At 36.2% G+C, this 18,385-nt stretch overlaps 1 protein-coding gene across 1 annotated transcript in view; it reads right to left on the bottom strand.

Moving 5' to 3' along the window:
- The window catches only part of Trdn (triadin), a 340,388-nt gene that overhangs the window by 200,848 nt on the left and 121,155 nt on the right, over positions 1 to 18,385 (bottom strand). The window contains exon 11 of the mRNA XM_042055567.1: positions 3,042 to 3,119. Coding sequence (XP_041911501.1) covers positions 3,042 to 3,119 — 78 coding nt within the window. The remainder of the gene's footprint in view (positions 1 to 3,041; positions 3,120 to 18,385) is intronic.

Below are 18,385 nucleotides of genomic sequence, written 5' to 3'. Positions count from 1 at the left end.
AAGATTTGCAGCATCCCATTGTAAAAATGTTACATCATTTTCCAGGTGTCAGGGTGAAAGGTGAAACATTTGCTTCTCGGGTGTTTTATGAACTTCTGCCAGAAGATCAATTACAGTCAAATATTTGAACAATCTTATTACCAAAGAATGCCTACAGTTATGAATACTGCATTATTTGATTTATGTCCAACTCTTTAGAATCCAATGACATTTACGATGACACTAATATTTATAGGCTGTGGCTTGTCCTGTTAATATTAGGAACAGAGATGATTGCTTGGCAGTGTGTGTAAATTATCTGAGTCACTTGAACTACTAATGTCCATAAGTGAAAAAGAATAAATATTTTCTTTGTCTCCTTTATTTTGTTTTTAGGGAGTGGTGTTTCTGAGTTCTAGTAGATTTGTTCTAAGTCCTTTGTTTAACATGTACTTAAAGATATACAGAGATAGTTGAGATTTTCAAAGTTTGGTTGTTATTTAACTTCAATATAAACTCTTACACAAATGAAAAGCAAGTACAGAAAATGATAGTTTAGAGATTTTGTTTCTAAAAAGAAGGCAAAATAACTGACTTCTCCAAACCATTTCTGCAACTCTAATTGCATGAGGTCAATGTTTAGATTGTTTTAACTAAGCTTCAAGCTTACCTCAAATTACAAACTGAGTATGTCGTCATCTATGTCAAGGTTTTTCTGCTGAAATAGGGTCTAAATGTAACTACTAAAGGTGGAATCTTTTGGGAAGTTGAACGAGTTCATGTATATATGGGCAAAATCCTCCTAGACCTGCCTCCACTACAGGAATAGGGACATTAGAACACAATTTCTCTACTGTTGGGACCAAGTAGTGAAAGAGATGCTTATAAGACTGTCCTCTGAACCTGTCTTGGCCGGAACCCTAATCTTCAGGCTTCCAGAATTATAAGAGAATAAATTCTTATCACTTCAACTACCTAATCTCCTGTGTCTTAGTAAAGCTTTTTCTGGCTTGTCAGACTACATGGTTGATAAGGCAAATTTATACATCAATATGAAATGATCCTAACACATTTTTCACCCACAAAGAAGCAGTGTCTGGGAACAAGTGGGAAATGGGTAAATTAAGACACATTAGTGGACTTAGTGGAGACCCTAGGATCTTGTTCTGGTCAGAGTATTCAAACTGAAAAATACATATGTGGGTAACACAAAACACCTTGTAGCTGACAGGAACAGGAAACAACAGTGCTACACCTTTGACTGATTAGTTCTCTAAACACTCAGGAATGTCTCTGAAGAGTATGAACAAGATACTCGCGAGCTTCCAATAAGACACAGGTTCTAACAATCACATAAAAGCATATTTGTGTTTCCTAGTTTAGGATTAAAGTAGTGTTGACTTACAGTTTGCTTAAGGATTTTGTTTAAAATTAGGAAACCGTAATTCATTTAATTTGTTTAGCTAACCAAACCAAAATATTTATTCACTACCTAACAGGTTGCTATAATTCATAAAGGACATGTGACCCCTTTCCCTGTTTTCTATTGACATTTTTCTGACTCTTAGAAAAGAGTTAGATACTTAGCTTGAATGATTTGGTGATTGTTCAGACATTGAGAAGTCAGATTGTCAACATAAGTGACATTCTAGTCACTCGGAATGCAATCTTTGGCCAAGGGTTTCGAGTCACTCAATTGCTGTTTAGAGCAGATAGGAGTTTGATGCTCAAACATGTTTCTGGGGGAGCAGCATAAGCCGCACTTCCTAAAAATGCTGAGACTCAGGTCCCAACCTAGACTTACTGAATCAGAAACCATGTTCAAACAGGAGAACAAGGTCATGTGTCAGTTCTGAGAATTTCTGCTAGGGTAGTCTTGGCTACCACCAAAACACACTTCATAAAGACTTCGTAAAACTTGATACCAAAACTAAAGTAAAAAACTTGGACTCTTGTTGGTTCCTCTCCACTGTATAAACATGCCACTTCTTTGATGAAGCCTTATCAGTGTAAGCCTGGCACGACCATGTGTGCTATTAGTCAGTGGGGGCAGAATGTGCTTAAGGGGGAGGTGTGTCTGTGCATGAAAAAAGTCCCTTTTTATATCAAGAAAAAGGTAGAAAGGGCGTGATGAGGACCCTGTCCATTGGTATTCTCATAAAATATCTGTTGCGCATTGACTTTAGTTATTTGTGCTTTTACTTTGTTAAACTGAATGAGAATGGCAGGAACAGTATTTTTAGTTAATTAGTGAATTTCTAATGGTTAGGAAAATATCTTACATGATCTTGTTGTTGGGATTTACTTTAAAAATAGTAAAAATAATGAATGGATCACACTTGTAAAAAGGACTAAATTTCCAACAAAACTGACTCAGTGACTTCCTCTCTAGTTTTGCTGGAAGGAAGCAGGTTATTTGTTTGTTTGGTTTTGTTTGTTTTCATTTACCTTTTGGGTTTTGGTTTTTGTTGTTTTGTCTTTCAAAAGTCTTATTTTGATGGATTATTACTGGTTGTAACTACTAATTGCATACAGCACTTTTAAACTAAATATGATTGCCTCTTTTTCATAAATGTAGTCTGTGCATGAAATTTTAATAACATCTAGAAGGCAGAGCTCATGTGTAGTCAATTTAAATAACTCCCAAGTTTAGATAATTCATAACATATGGAGCTCAAATTCAGACTCTGTCACCTGAGTCTTTAAATACCAATTATACAAGCGATGGTAAAACTGCAAAATGACAAATTCTTGCCCATTTGTGCTGATGGTTGTTTATTTTTCTTATTTTAGTTTCAGGGTAGGACACTGGTCTTCCTCCAAGAAGACAGATTTCAGCTATATGAAATATTAAGAAGAAATTTTTATTTCTTAGAAAGACTTCAATTGAAATGTCAAGAAAACAAAATTAATCTTATGAATAGTAAATTTATGCAAAAAATACTGGACCTTTTGTTAACTTCCTTTTATTGTTTTGTTTTTCCATATTCCTTTTATTAAAAAAAAGTCTACAATGGAACTATTTATACGGGAGACCATGCACTGCCAATCTGAGTACTTGCCTTCAGGAGCAGGCGTTGACAGAGCAGGCCTAGAAGCTGGTGCTTCCCGTCCTGGTGGTGGGAAGGCCGGGCTTTGTCCTGTTCATGAAAAGCAGGAGAAGATGAAAGCAGTTTAATAATTTTAACATCCCTAACTAGAATAGCTAGATCTAGCCCCTGCATGCATAATTCATAATTCTGAGTTATAAATTAATATTCGTATGCAGTGAGGAGACTGTTATGAGGTGGCAGCTTTGAGCGGATGAGCTCACAGGTTCTGTTATCTTCAGTGCTATTTCTGGACATATTATTTTTCACAGATGTGTGTACAATGTCAGACACCTCCGCTGGATTGCCTTATGGAAAATCTATGTGTGATCAAATAAAGCAATTTACTTTCAGTGTGCATGTTAAATTATGAAAACTAAAGTCATGGAGGCTGAGAAGGATTCTGTTCTGCAGAGAATTATCTTTTCTTTTTCTTTTTTCCATTTAAGGAATGCTTTCCAATGATATAGTGGGGCAATGAAAGAAGGTTGAGATTCACAGGCCCTTTTGATGTTGAACAGGTACAGTTCTCCTGCCAAAATAAATGACCTGGAGTTAAGAAAATAATGAGCCAATGGTAAAATGTATTCAGTTGTATAGAAACTTGAAAGGTGCTCTCCAGGCTCTGAGCTCATTATCAAGGGAATCAACAGCCAAAGGCCCACAATCGATTCCAAGTCTCTTCCCATCCTGAACAATTTCTTTAATTAACCAACCCCATTGGAGCCATGAACTGCACAGAGTAACCATCGCCTGATGCCAACGTGCACTACTTCATAAAGTTTTATTACTAATTGCCAACTCATAAGCTCTTGCTGTGTGTTTTGATGTAGGAATTGACACGGGCATGGGTACTTTGAAAATCACACTGGCAAGTAGATATTATCAAATGTCAGCATATATGCCTGCTTCCTGAGAAGTTTTCAGTTTTAGAATTCCTGAAAATTAGTTCACTGTGTCAAATTACAGTGGAGCAAGTGGAACAATCAGGGTTTTATACATACCGCCTCCCAGGCTTAAATCCTCATATCAAATAGAATTTAGCCTTCATTCATTACAGAATTTTCTTTTATTATTGGTTACCCTCAGACAGACTGATTTAAGAGAATGTTCAAGTATGGAAAAAGCAAAACAGAAGAGTTCATGGCATACTGGCCATATACCCAGAAAATATAAGCCTATCTTCTCATTTTCTCCCTCATGGTAACAAGACTTGATAAATATAAATTATAAATTATAAATATAAAATATAAATTCCTTTTCCTAATGAGTCAAAAGAAGGTAGCGCTTTAGCAGACCAAAACAGAGTTTGGTACATCTAATTTCTCCATGACATTCAGATATGCTTATAACATGTCTAAAATGATACATATTGCATATTTTATGCATTGAAACATTTAATATTTGCAGGATTCTTAGGAATAGCTATGATACTTGTTGCAATTTTGAAAAAAAGTGTCAAATGGAATCACGACATTCAATTCCTAAATGATGGACCTAGTTTCAAATGCAGGCTCAGATATTCAGTGAAAAAGTTGTTCACCAATAGCCTGAGGCTGGCAGGAGGTTTGTATCTATAAGAGTTCAGCTGACAAGGAAGCAGCAAAAGAATGAAGCCTTCTCTTTAAATTTCTGCCCTTGTTGTAGGCAAATGTGATAGATCCTGGGACAGATCTGTTTCTAAGACTTATTTGAAAACTCTTTAAAAATATTTCTAAGATAAAATATATTTTATTTATTTTATAATATTTCATATATATATATATATATAAATTTCAAATACCCAAACATGCACAAGTAGTGCAATAAACACACTGGTGCTTAAGAGGCATAGCTTAGAATATTCATTTCTCATCAGAGATTCTGCAGAGCCGCAATACTTTAGTGTTTTCTGACTACTAAACTGACTAGAGTTAAGTAGAAGGCTCAGTGGGTAAAACCTTTTGGTATACACATAAGGACCAAAGTTATTTCTCCAGAATCAATGTGATGGATATTTCTGTGATCGTGGCCTGACTAGGGTGATATGGTGATATGATATAGGATGTTGTTTTGGCTAGATTTTCATTTGTTAGTCTGACACAATTTAGAGATACCAAGGACTAGGAACCTCAACTGAGAAAAGGTCTCTCTCAGATATCCTGTACACAAAGCTGTAGGGAATTTTCTTGATTACAATTTCTTGATTAGTGATTGATATTGAAGGGGTCAAGATCACTGAGGGTAGTGCCACCTGTGGGGCTCTGGTCTTGGATTGTATAAGAAAGGAGGCTTTGAAAGATAAGTCATGCAGAATAAGCCAATAAGCAGCACTCCTCCACGGCTTCTACTTTAATTTGTACCTCCGCGTTCCCACCCTAAGCTTCCATCCTGACTTCTATCACTGATGGAGGGTGACCTGAAATGCAAGATGATATAAACCCTTTCTTCTCTAAATTGCTTTTGATCATGGTATTTTGTCACAGCAATAGAAACCCTAAGTAAGATGGAACTTGATACCAAGAATAGGGTATTACTGTTAAAGACCTGGTGATACTTTTTTTTGGGGAATTTTGGAAGGACCTTGAAATGTAAGGCAAGAAAAACCTATTGTGTTCAGAGGTTGATGGACTATTGTGGGGACACAGAAGATAATGCTGAGAGAAGTGCAGAAGATGGAGGCTGGGTGCGTGGATTTTTATAAGAAAGTATGAGAGACCTTAAAGACTCTCAGGGACATTCAATATTTTGAATTAAGAATCTGTAGTTTTGGTTGAGTTGACTGTGATAAAGGAAAGACCAGCATCATTGACACAAAGAACTGGGGAAACATTTCTTCAGAGTCAGCATGTAGAAGCTGTGCTCCAAAGGAGGCCAAGGCTAGATGCCAAACTTGGTAACGCATAAGAGATTCCCAAGCAGTATTGGGTTTTGACAGCATGACGGTGTTTATGAAGAGCAGGTGAAGCTTGGCTCTGTGCTAGGCCACTGTTGAAGGTTCAGACACTAATTTGTTAGACGCCAGAGGATTGAAGAGGTTAGGGAGAAAAGTTGAGGTTTGCCATCATATATCAAGTTTGGAACTCCTAAAGAGAATCCATTAAAGGCTATTGGTAGGAGTGTAGCACAGTAACAGGGGAGACCAAAGCCTTTTGGAGATGCCACAACCAGCAGGTGCAACTCCACACCTTTATGAGCCTAGGAGAAAATCTGAGTGTACTGAGGATGGCAGAGCCATAGAGGAAGAACTCCCAAGACCCTTTGGAGCCATACAATCATGAATGTGTGCCAGGCATTAAGCATTGAATTTTCTACGATGTTAAATTTTGGTTTTTCTTTAGTCTAATTGTGACTGTGAACTGGTTTTCCCTTCCAGGATAATAAAGTATATAACTTATTTTATTATTTTACAGGATCCCATAATGGAGGAGAGTCATCGGTCTATGTGTTACTCTCATTGGTTAATTAATAAAGAAAACTGCTTGGCTTGATAGGTCAGAACATAGGTAGGCGGGGAAGAAAGAACAGAATGCTGGGGGAAAGAAAGCAGAGTCAGGCAGTCACCATGTTTCTCCGACCCGAGACAGACGCAGGTTAGGACCTTTCCCGGTAAGTCACCACCTCATGGTACTACACACATTAATAGAAATGGGTTAATCAAGATGTGAGAGTTAGCCAATAAGAGGCTAGAGCTAATGGGCCAAGAAGTATTTAAATAAATACAATTTGTATGTTGTTATTTTGGGTGTAAAGCTAGCCATGCTGGAGCCGGGTGGTGGAAAGTGGCCCTCCGCTCCTATTACTACAATCCCACAGTTAATACACTTTGGAATACAAGAGAGACTATGCAATTTGTTTTTTTTCCCATGGTTTATTTTTTTTTATATTTAAAAATTTCCATCTCCTCCCCTTCTCCTCCCCCTTCCCTCCCCTCCTCCTCCCCCTTCCCTCCCATCCTTCTTCCCCTTCCCTCCGGGACCGAGCTTTTAAAGCAATAGTAACTTAAGGATTTATATGCAAAGATCTGTTCCCATAGATTTTCAGAGGCCAGTTTGAGTGGCCTACACTAACACAAAGGGATCCTGTCTCACATAAGATGAAAGACAAGGACTGGCACTCCAAACTCACATTGTGACACATACATATCCCCCAAACACTTTCAAAATGATAAAATGGCTAACTGTATTGTTGCAATGCAGCGCGAGACAGATGCAGGTTAGGATTAAATAAGACCACTTGAATAATAGATGTCAGATGGCTGTTTTTCTTCATAGGAATAAGTACAGATAGCCTTGATAGGGGAATTTTTAGCCTAGGATACACTTGGTCTAATGCATCAAAACTATTCAGCTATACTGAAACATAAACTGGAGCTTCAATACAGACTTACAGAATGATTTTTCCTATGCTCAAATGCTGTCAAAGAATATTGAAATCAGATACCTTATGTTTATTACAGTATTATATGGATGATATAATCTTAAAACACAAAGTTTGTTAGACTCAGATGAATGAAAGTGAAAGATGAGATTCATCACCTCTACAAGAAGTGGAAACTTGAAAGTCTTACAACTTTGCCAAGCCTCAGTCTGGGCCTTTATAAGTGTGAATAATTTTAGGGGTGTTAAGAGGATTAAATGATGAAGGACCGAATGCATACAATACGTTACTTTTTTCCTCCCATAACGTATTTATGATTTAAATCCCATCTAATTGCACAAAAGGATTTGAAGTTATATTTTGAAGTAAGAAAATAAAAACAAAGTTAATATTGAACATGACAGATACTGCAGTCCATATATAGAAAAAAAGGCTTATAATTTTATTTGGTATGTATTCCTTTGGAGCTCCTGAGAATTGCTGCTCTCTGAAGGAAAGACTTAGGTTTTAAAAGGATCTTTGTCACTGGAAAGGTATCCTTCATTCACAAGGTGTTACCTGAAAAGTCCTGGAACTCAAACATGTTGAGTTAACTCTATTCAAATCCTTGAATGATTATTTCCATAAGACATGAATGGTCTATCTATAAGCTGCCAGTAGTTTAGGGTCAGTTGCTTTTTTTGTTTTTGTTTCTTTTTCTAACACAAATCAATTTGGTAGTTTTGGAATTAATCAGATTCTATAAGCAATAGTACACTGGTAGTAGTCATTTAAGTGACTGACATTTTCGTTGTTAAAATAATGACAGTGATAACCCACTGTCTCAAGTAAAGCAGGAAGTTAGGAGCTGAATTCAGATTGTAGGAAGGAAAACACAATGCTCTATCTGAAAGTTTGATCTGTCTAGTCCATGGTTGAAAACCATTTCAGGGGAACAGAAACCAATTCTGTGTGTGTGTGTGTGTGTGTGTGTGTGTGTGTGTGTATCCCTCTAATGTTCTAATGTCCCAAAGAGACTGTGTGTTGTAGGCTTTCACTGAATTTTCCTGGATGTATTGAGTGTTAAATTAGATGATCAAGAGCATTTTGATAATACTTTCAGTTCTACAAATTGTGGATGACTATGGATTCTGGATGGGAAAACCTCTTAACCATCACTGGTAAGTGATCATAGAGTTAAATTGATTTACATGTTTTAAAAATACAAAGGCTTATATTATAAAATCCCACCCAAGTCTGTTATACTTTTTATTTACAAAAGACATTTATGAATCTATAACTTAAAACAAATTAAAATATACAAATACATAAGACAATTATAACTATTTATTTATTTATATTTATTGGTTTCTTGAGACAGGGTTTTTCTATGTAACAGCCTTAGCTGTCCTGAAACTAGTTCTTGAAGACCAGGCTGGCCTTAAACTCACAAAGATCCACCTGCCTTTGCCTCCCGAGTGCTGGGAATAAAAGGATGCACCACTGCCGCCAGGCTAACCATTTATTTTATAAATAAGTAAATATTGCAAATTTGCATAAGGTATCTAGATTTCTAGCTTATAAGAGTAGTTCTGCAGTTATCCAACTAAAATTAATAAAATTTACTTAATAGTGGGTTATATTTTCAACTAGAACATATGGTTACACTAATTATACATGACCACAGTCTCTCCTTGACTTTCAGGTTTCCATACTGAATATCTCAATCCTCTACTTTGAATCTTGACAGCACTTGTTTATGAAAGGAAGGGAAGCTACTGTACAGCATGTATTGGCAACCACTTCCTGCTTTACTACCTTTGAATCCCAGAGGGGGCAACACTATGATCCTTAGAGCACATAGGTATAATGACAAACACCCAAGAGGACAGGATGTGTGGAAGTAAACCAGAGAGGAACGGAGGTGCAGAGGAAAAAAGGAAAGGGGAAAGGCAATAAGAAAGAAAGCTGAAACATGTGGAAACTAGAAACCAAAAGGGCAGAGAAGACACAGAGACAGATTCAATGGGAAAATAAGGAGAATAATATCCAGAGGAAACTAAAGCTGCTCTCACTAATCTAACTTCTTCCTTGTCCTCTTTCAGAACAGTGAATTTCAGATTTATTTACACAGATATCTTGGGTTCTTTTTAGGAATAATATACTTCTTCAGTCCATTCCTCAGGCAAAGATTCTTAGTATTAGAAATTAATTTCAAAGCTTGCTATGTAAGCCATTTAACTTGCTTTGAATCAGATCTGTTGAGTAGTTTGAAGGTTTGGTATTTCAGCTGTTGTGAACACATCCCCATGCATTCATGGGTCTTTGCCCTGTGATTCAGTTAGTACACATAGGGTTTACACTGCCTTGTCAGTAATATATCTAGTGCACAAGACTTGAATATATTTAGAAATAGAACCCAAAATAGTGATGCCAGCCTGGTGCAGATAAGTTAAAACAGAGATCCAGTCATTGATAAAATGTCTAGAATTGCCTGGAAGAGAATTCTTATGGAAGCTAGGCAAAAATGGAAAATTTTCCCTTAAATTAGCGATAGGAAAATTAATATGTTTTAAAGTATTGTGAATACAATAAGTAGTCCACTTAGGTTTTTGTGATCTTTTATGAAGATAATAATATCAATTAAAAAGAACCTCGGAACACAACCACTGAGATATAAATCCCTGTCATCATGAAATTTGTGTTGATCTTAGAGCAAGGCTGGTGATCAACAAGCAAAACAACAATTCGCATATCATAAGTACATGACAATCAGCATAAGAGCGTTGATGCTGAGAGCAGCAGAGGAGTAGTTAAAGGAAAGATGAATGCAGAAGCTTGGTGTGATCACTAAACAGACTTGTTAACCTGAATGGAGTTGTGCACAGATTAGACAAACCATGGGCAGCATTGAGACACTGTTATACAATATGAAGTTCTTTTAAAGCTTGTCATCATAGGTGGCTTCCCTAGAAAGGCAACTCAATTCTGCAAGAAGAAAAATAGGCTGCTTCTTTTAAAAGAAATAATAAGGGAGATGGATGATATTGACGTGAGCCAGGTCTGATATAATGTTAAAGGGAGTTGGTGGCCTACTGTGGAGGGGCACACTTTCATGCACGAAATACGTATTTAGTGCCTGCATTCACCAATAATTTCATTAAACAAAACTATAGCACTGAACATTATAGACAAATATACTCCAAGTTCATAGAGTTGAGATTCTAGCTAAGTAGAGAAAAATACAATTCAATAAGAAAAATGCAAATAACTGTCCTATTCTAAAAGTCACCATAGAATGTTATAGGAAAAGTTATTAAGTTATTCAAATGTCATTCAGCTCAAATATTTTAAATGGGTTGAAAGCCTTGCATATGATCAATGGAAAACAAATTGTAGAAAAGTGGATAGTAATATCCAAATAAACCTTGTGGGTCTATCCACTAATGTAATGTTGTAAGTGGGAAAATAAAAGAATGAAGTTCACAAGAGCACCTGAGAGCAAATTAGGTAGTGGCAGATTTTTTGTTTGCCAAGCTACTTGTTTTATTAATAAATGGTCTAGTCATTTATATCCCTTGAGTTGCTTTCTCCAGTGTGTGTGCAAAGTGGTTCATTCAAGGTAGATCCAGATAAAAATTTATTGAGATATCTCAATGACACAGCTTATGAGTTATTTCATTCTCAAGCTTTGTTTTTTTTCATACTTTTAAATTTTTTCTTTGAGACAATGAATATTAATCCTAAATTGGCTATCCAACTCTATTCCCAGGTATATAAAACACAGAAACCTTCAACTTCTTACATAAAAGACCATTCCCTAAGCCACAATGTTTCTGGGACTGTTTCTTTGACACTTGATAAAAATCTTCTCTGGTATATCCATGTGTTATTATATATTTGCATATTCACTTTGATGAAAAGCAAGAAATGGGAGCCAAATATATATTTCATATATTCTTTTGATTAAAAATTATAAAGGTAATATTAATGTTTTTTCTTTCTCATATCAAATATATGAAGTAGAAATAACTTCCCATGGAACAGCTAACTAATGAACAGAAATGAGATTGAGTCCAGATTTTATCATTGTTCCATTTATTTTATGCCTTGTTAATGTCAGTATTCCTGATGTTCAGATGTAATAGAAACAGATGCTGAGACTCATAATTGTGGAATCTCAGAATGTAAGGAAGACTTTGAAGTTAGCCATCTCATACCATAGATCTCAAGATAGTTAGACATGGTCTCTGGAAGCATAATTACCTAAGCCAAGGGGATACATTGAGTTCAAACCTGATTTTATACTAAAGTCAGTTTCTACTTCATACTACTCTTCTGTTTATTTAACAATCGACTCAGAAAGTCGGAATAAATGACAACTATCTTGCCGCCATGTGGGACTTATTTTTCCTAACGGGTCTGTACCTGTTTCCTTTGGGTTAACCTTAGACATGAGTTGGCAGTGAAGCACTGAGGATGCTCAGCAGCTTCTTCAAGTGATCTCCACATGACCTGACTCCATTTCCACAGCCAGAGGAAGTCAACCGGGTTATTCTCAGGTTGTTCAGGATTATGTGTTTACACTGTCTGTGTGTTTTTAGGGGTGGGTGGGAGAATTGGCAGGTAGTGCCTCGGTAAATGCATGTGTGTGTAGATGTGAACATGTTCATGTAGAAGCCGTGGATTAACCTCAGCTTGGATCCTAATCTGATGAGAAATACTTTCAGTATTAAGGACAAATATAGCTGGTAAGCAGAGGTATGAATCAGCCAAATTAGACTGATTCCTGTCTCAATTAAAAAACAATGACAACAACCAGGTGTTGTGTGCACTTATATAAGTTAAACCAAACTAGGTACACTGAGAATGGAAGGGTCATTTGAACCCTGGAGTTTGAATCCAGTTTGGGCAGCACAGTGAGAGCTAATTAAACATACACCAAAATAAACTGATTCAATAATTACTTCTTCATATGTGCAGAACACATATGTCCCATTTACTCTGTAAAAATTGCAAAAATTCAATGCATTATTTTATATCTGAAGGATTACAACATACATCATTCTAACCATTATTCAAAGATTACTCCGTTTATAACTTTTTAAATTCCATTCCAATACATTTATCACAATACTTGACAACCCTTAACGTCAAGTTATGATTTACTCCATGATTCCCCAGACATCAATAAATTTATTCATTTCCAAGTTATTTTTAGTCTCTAATAGACTATACCTATTTTAATCTTCAACACCTACTAGAGAAAGGAAAACAATTTCTAAGATGAAACGAATGGTTAAATGAAGGACTGAATGAATGAATGTTGACAACTGCCAAGTTAGCAAATTGTACTTAGAAAATTTTAGTATACATAGGTTGAATTTTAGGTTTTCACATCTTAGTATAATGGGGAATACTTTCAAAAACATACAAGAAAGCATTTGTTTCAATAACCTGTAACTCTAAAGTGTTCATTAATTTTGAGATACCTTAATTATTTTTATGACAATAATACCCATTATTTCAGTGAAATATTAAAAGTTAGCCTGTAATTTGTGAATAAAACTAAGCTAAAGAATGAAATTTAATAAAATTTAATAGAGCTATGCCATGAAAGAATTCACTCATAATATAGCACTTGAAATATTTCCTAACTAGCTGATATTTTCTCCGAAGTGGTGAGAGTATATGATCGTTGTGTTTCAATCTGAAGCCTTTCACTTGCACGTGTAGAATCTAAATAAGACCGAGTGCTGGAAGATACCTCAAGTTTTACTGAAACACTGGAAATCAAAGGAGCAGGACTTATGTTTGTGCATAAGATTATTTAAAAATGGCTAAAGGGATAGGAAGTAAATAAAGTATTTGAAGTTATTAAAATAAACTTAAAAGAGAGCTAAAGTTTGCTGTTGTTCTAAGACTTTTCCATTGATGGAAGATATATATATTTTAGGACAGGAATGTGCAGTTATGTTGGAGAAATATGACTCACATTATTTCATAGCAATTTTAAAAAACATATTTTACATGCTATATTCCATATTATAATAAGATGATATTATTAATGGATACTTTACATCCTATTCCCCATAAAGGTGATTTAAATTACAAGTATCACATATTTTAATTATTGGTTGCAATAATTATCCAAAGATAGTAAATTCAAATTAAGACTCTAGTACCCTTTCAGTGTAAAACCACCTGTCATTCTTTATCAGATTGAGCGTGCCTACTCTCTGTGATATCAAATAGTAGGGGTAGTTATAGGATAAAATTTCTGCCTGGAAAATATTTAACGTTTTCATATGAAAATGAAATATAACAGGTTCATATGAAATTAAGTACACAATTACATTGAATTCCACATACATTGTGTCAAAGAAAACTATACCACAATGCAAATTTGAGTTAAAATGTCAGATTTTATTTATATATGTTGTATTCCTCTTCTCATCAAGGCTACCATATTGATTAAAAGCTATTAAACTATTTTTCATTTTATTAAATTGATCAGTGTTATTAATAAAGAAAAATTAATTACAATATGATTATTTACTAATCAAGTAATTTTAACAATGAATAACTATATATTGGTAAAATTAATGTATATACCTCCCAAGCAAAAATATAATAGTTCAAGGTCAAATGTAATATTTCATATTTTACATTAAGTGCTACATTTCAGACGTCCAGCATAATTTAGTGATGTACTCATAATCAAACACAAGTTCTGTTTAAATATTAATGATAGTAACACAAGTGGTGACCAATAAGATGAGAAAATAAGAAAATACCGTTTCCCAGAGGCAAAATCATTACATTTAGAAAATGAATTCTTAAATGATTCACTGGTAGAATAGCAAATTTACTTCATAAGATGGAGGAGGCTTGATATTCTTTTTTTTGTTTGTTTGTTTGTTTTGTTTTGTTTTTCGAGACAGGGTTTCTCTGTACCTTTGGAGCCTGTCCTGGAACTAGCTCTTGTAGACCAGGCTGGTCTCGAACTCACAGAGATCCGCCTGCCTCTGCCTCCCGAGTGCTGGGATTAAAGGCGTGCTCCACCACCGCCCGGCTTGAGGCTTGATATTCTTATAAAGTATCAAAACCTAAAAAATAAATGTCTCCTCATTTTGCTACCACGTTGTGTTGTTTCTTCTTATTAATTCTACCAAAGAAATTATTGACAAAGACCAGATGGCACAGTTGATTGCTGCGCCAATTCCCAGACTACTACAATTACTTGATTTCATTCCCAATAGCATCAAGACAAAGTTTAAATATCTAAACATGGTGCACGATCTTTTTTTTTTCTCATTTTTTTTTTATTAAAGATTTCCATCTCCTCCCCCTTCCCTCCCCTCCCTTCCACCCATACCCCTACTCCACCCCTCTCCAAGACAAAGAGCCATCAGGGTTCCCTTCACTATGTTAAGTCCAAGGTCCTCCCAGCTCCCCCTAAGTCCAGGAAGGTGAACAACCAAACTGACAAGGTTCACAGTGAGCCCGTCCATGCTGTAGAGTTCATGTTCATTGCCATTGTCCTTGGTTTCTCAGTCCTCCTCTCACCATAGAACCTTCACCTGGCATTGGATGGAGAAAATGACAGAGCCCCACATAGGAGCACCGGACTGAGATCCCAAGGTCCCGATAAGGAGCAAAAGGAGGGAGATCATGAGCAAGGAAGTCAAGACCGTGAGGAGTGCGTTTACCCATTGAGACGGTGGGACAGATCTACCGGGTGCACGATCGTTTTATCAGGCCTCATTGCTGGCTTGCTGCATACTCGAAACGTAAGAGTAAGGAATATCGTGCGTGGTGTCAGCCTACTCCCTCGCAGTTTCTGTACCTCATTCCTTAGCCAAATTACAAAGGCAAACACAAACTACTGGCAAAGTATACATTTTCTCTATCAACTACATTGGTAAAATTTAAAAGCACACATCAAATTTTAATTATGGTAAACAAGAATTGTGCATTTGCTATAAATTATATCACTTAGAAAACTGAGTGAATAAAAAGGAGGACTATGGTATTCTTTCAAAAATAGGCTTGTAATTCTGCCTGAGTCCTAGAGATAAAATACACAACCATCTATAGCTCCCTCTCAGACCAGTGTTCACGTGCCTGAGGGTAAGTAACAAGAGAACTTGCAGTGTTGTGAGAATTGAATGAAATGATCCATGCATACCACTAGCACCAAAAAATGTTACCTTCTCATCCCTCTTCTCTTCTTAGCATCACTTTTCAAGGTCCTCAGTTCCAAAGGGGCGGCTACCCGACCTTTCCCTCAAATGCAGTTCTCCTAACATAGCAAAGTTCCTAGTTGGCTTTCTGTCACTTCATTCTCGATGACGATGTGAGAATTTCTTTGGCATGCCTGCATACTCTTTTGTCTATATAGACACATAGAAGCCTAAAATGTTTCTTCCACGGTGGCTTTCGACTTTATTGATGCAAAGGCTTTCCCTGAACTTGAAGTTGACCAAGTTAACTTGCTTCTCACTGGGGCATCCCCATGCAACTTCCCTTTGAGTGCTGGGATTACAGGTAGCCACCACACCCGTGTGGACTTTGTGCAAGTTCTAAAAATCAAAACTCCCATGCTTACCTCAAAAAGTGGAATTTTCTAAGCAATTATATGGTATTTCAGAAAGAGAGTTGCTTCTATATTATGCAAGTAAAGGCTCATATAAAATGAAGTCATTGTTACTTTTTAAAGCAATGTTAACCAATTCTGACCCTACCAGAACCTTGGCAAAATGAAGGATTTTGGGGGTTGCCCATTCTAATATCTGCCTCTACCTATGATTAAAACAAAAATCTCTTTCAATTTTCTTCTCTGACACATAAAATTATTTGGTTTCTAAGCAAAATAAATGAACTAGAAAAACCTAAAGGAATAATTAAAAATTAATCTCTGGATTTAGAGTTTATCTTAAAAAGAGAAAGAAACTTTATAAAAGAGTGTTTTTACAGGATGCTGAACTAAAAAAAAAAAAAACGATGCACTTCTATATCTGTTTAAGACCAGACACAAAGCTGAAATTTAAATGTTTCACAGATAAAGGATGAAGTGGAGTATGTTAATAATGGTTATTTAATAGGCTCCATGCTGCAATTAATTTCACAATTACATTCACAGATGAATGGCACATTTGGCACCCAGCCAATCTTTCTTCCTGTTTTAAATTGTGTATAATTGACGTTATTTTATGACTTAAAATAATACACATAATTTATGCAGTATCTTTTAGGACCCTGCTTATAATAACATGAAATATCGTGGTTCTCTGGGAAAATGCATGGTTTATATGATCAGTTTTAGATTTATACAACATGGAACAGGTTTAGGTGTTGTGTGACTAGGACACAGGAGAACATTGAGTCCTTAGTGTGTGTCTCTAAGGATGTTTCCATATGGCAATCAGGTGTTATTGCTGTCTCTTCATTGCCCTATTGCCCACTTTTTATAAGAAAGACCAAATGTCATGAGTTTCTCTGCTACATAAATATTCATTAAATAGGCACTGGATGTTGATGATAAAATGGGTTTGTTGGGTACATTTTATTTTCATTCCTGCAAACAACATATCAATCATCAAACAGAAACTGAGGATATTATATTGGTGAGCATTTTCAAAGGGGAGAATAAACAATTATAAACAATTCAGTGTGAAGACAAAAGGCAGGTGCTGAAACAGAATACAGTCTAATTCAGAAGGGAATATGGCCACCCATTCTGCCCATATAGCTTGATTTGGTTTACTTTTTGTTACTTAGTTCACTTTTCACAATTAATTTGAAAATTTATTCCAAAACCAAATGTGGAGCCACAAACTTGTAATTCCAACACATGGGTGGAGAGACTGACACAGCAAGATTGTCGTGAGTTTGAGGCCAAACCATGGCTATGTAGTAAGTGCCAAGCCAGCCCGAGCTGTGCAGAAAGACCCTGGCTCAAAGAACTCCACCCAAAAATATAAAATAGTAATTTCCCACTGTATATCCATTGTATTGGTATTCAAGACAAACCAGGAAAAAAAGGATAAATTCTGAACCAGTGTAGAGAATCAATAACAGCAACAATGCATCAGAATGCACAAGTGTAGAGTTTGTACGACAGCTTCACTAGCTGTCTTGATATGGACAAGTAGAATGATTTGGAACATATACCCCTAGTGCTGATGGGGGTATAAAAAGACAAACTGTTGCCTCCAAATACACATCACTCCAATGCTGGTGTAATAGCACTACATTGCCTTAAAATAGTGCAGAAGACTAGAACGTAAAATGGACTGGTCTCAAAAGGAAAGTATAGAATTGTGCAAAAAATACTGCGCATGAAGAGCCTCCAGTCACTAACACTGCTGTTGCTCCTAGAACACTGCATGGTCTTCAAGTTATACAAACCAATGAAAATCCTGCCTGGGGGGTAGCGCTGCTGAACGTGCTTATCGCACATCTGTCACTGAAAAGAGCTAGGGCAGCAGATCATTTGCTGCTTCTACACATAAGTTAAGGTCTGCTAGGGCAAGACAAGAAGCAAAAGGAGCTATGTGAGGGGCCACAAGGAGCCCTGGAGTCTCTTACTGCCCACTATAACTAAGGCCAATCAAATGAACCTCAAAAATGGCACTGGTGGAAGCTTTTCTTATAAAGTACTAGGGTTCTTCCTTAGACCTCTCTCACACACTAGCAGAAAGATGAAACTATTAAAAGATATGTCATGCTGATACATAACATCTAGCTAGCTAGCTTGATAAATCTTTGATTAAGCCTTAATTTTCCTTGCTTCTCACACAGTAATTCAAATTACTTTGCATTATTTGCTCCTTTTCACACAGTTTTAGAACAGGCTGTGAATAGTCTCGGTAGGTTACCTGGGAAATGTATTTTTATCTGTTAGCAGGTCCACGGCATGAATAGCAATAACAAGGCTGACAGATATCTATATCTGTATTGATGTCCTCATCTAT

The sequence above is a fragment of the Arvicola amphibius genome, chromosome 8 (genome assembly GCF_903992535.2).
Source record: "Arvicola amphibius chromosome 8, mArvAmp1.2, whole genome shotgun sequence".
Lineage (NCBI taxonomy): Eukaryota > Metazoa > Chordata > Mammalia > Rodentia > Cricetidae > Arvicola > Arvicola amphibius.
This window is presented reverse-complemented; position numbering and strand designations above follow the sequence as displayed.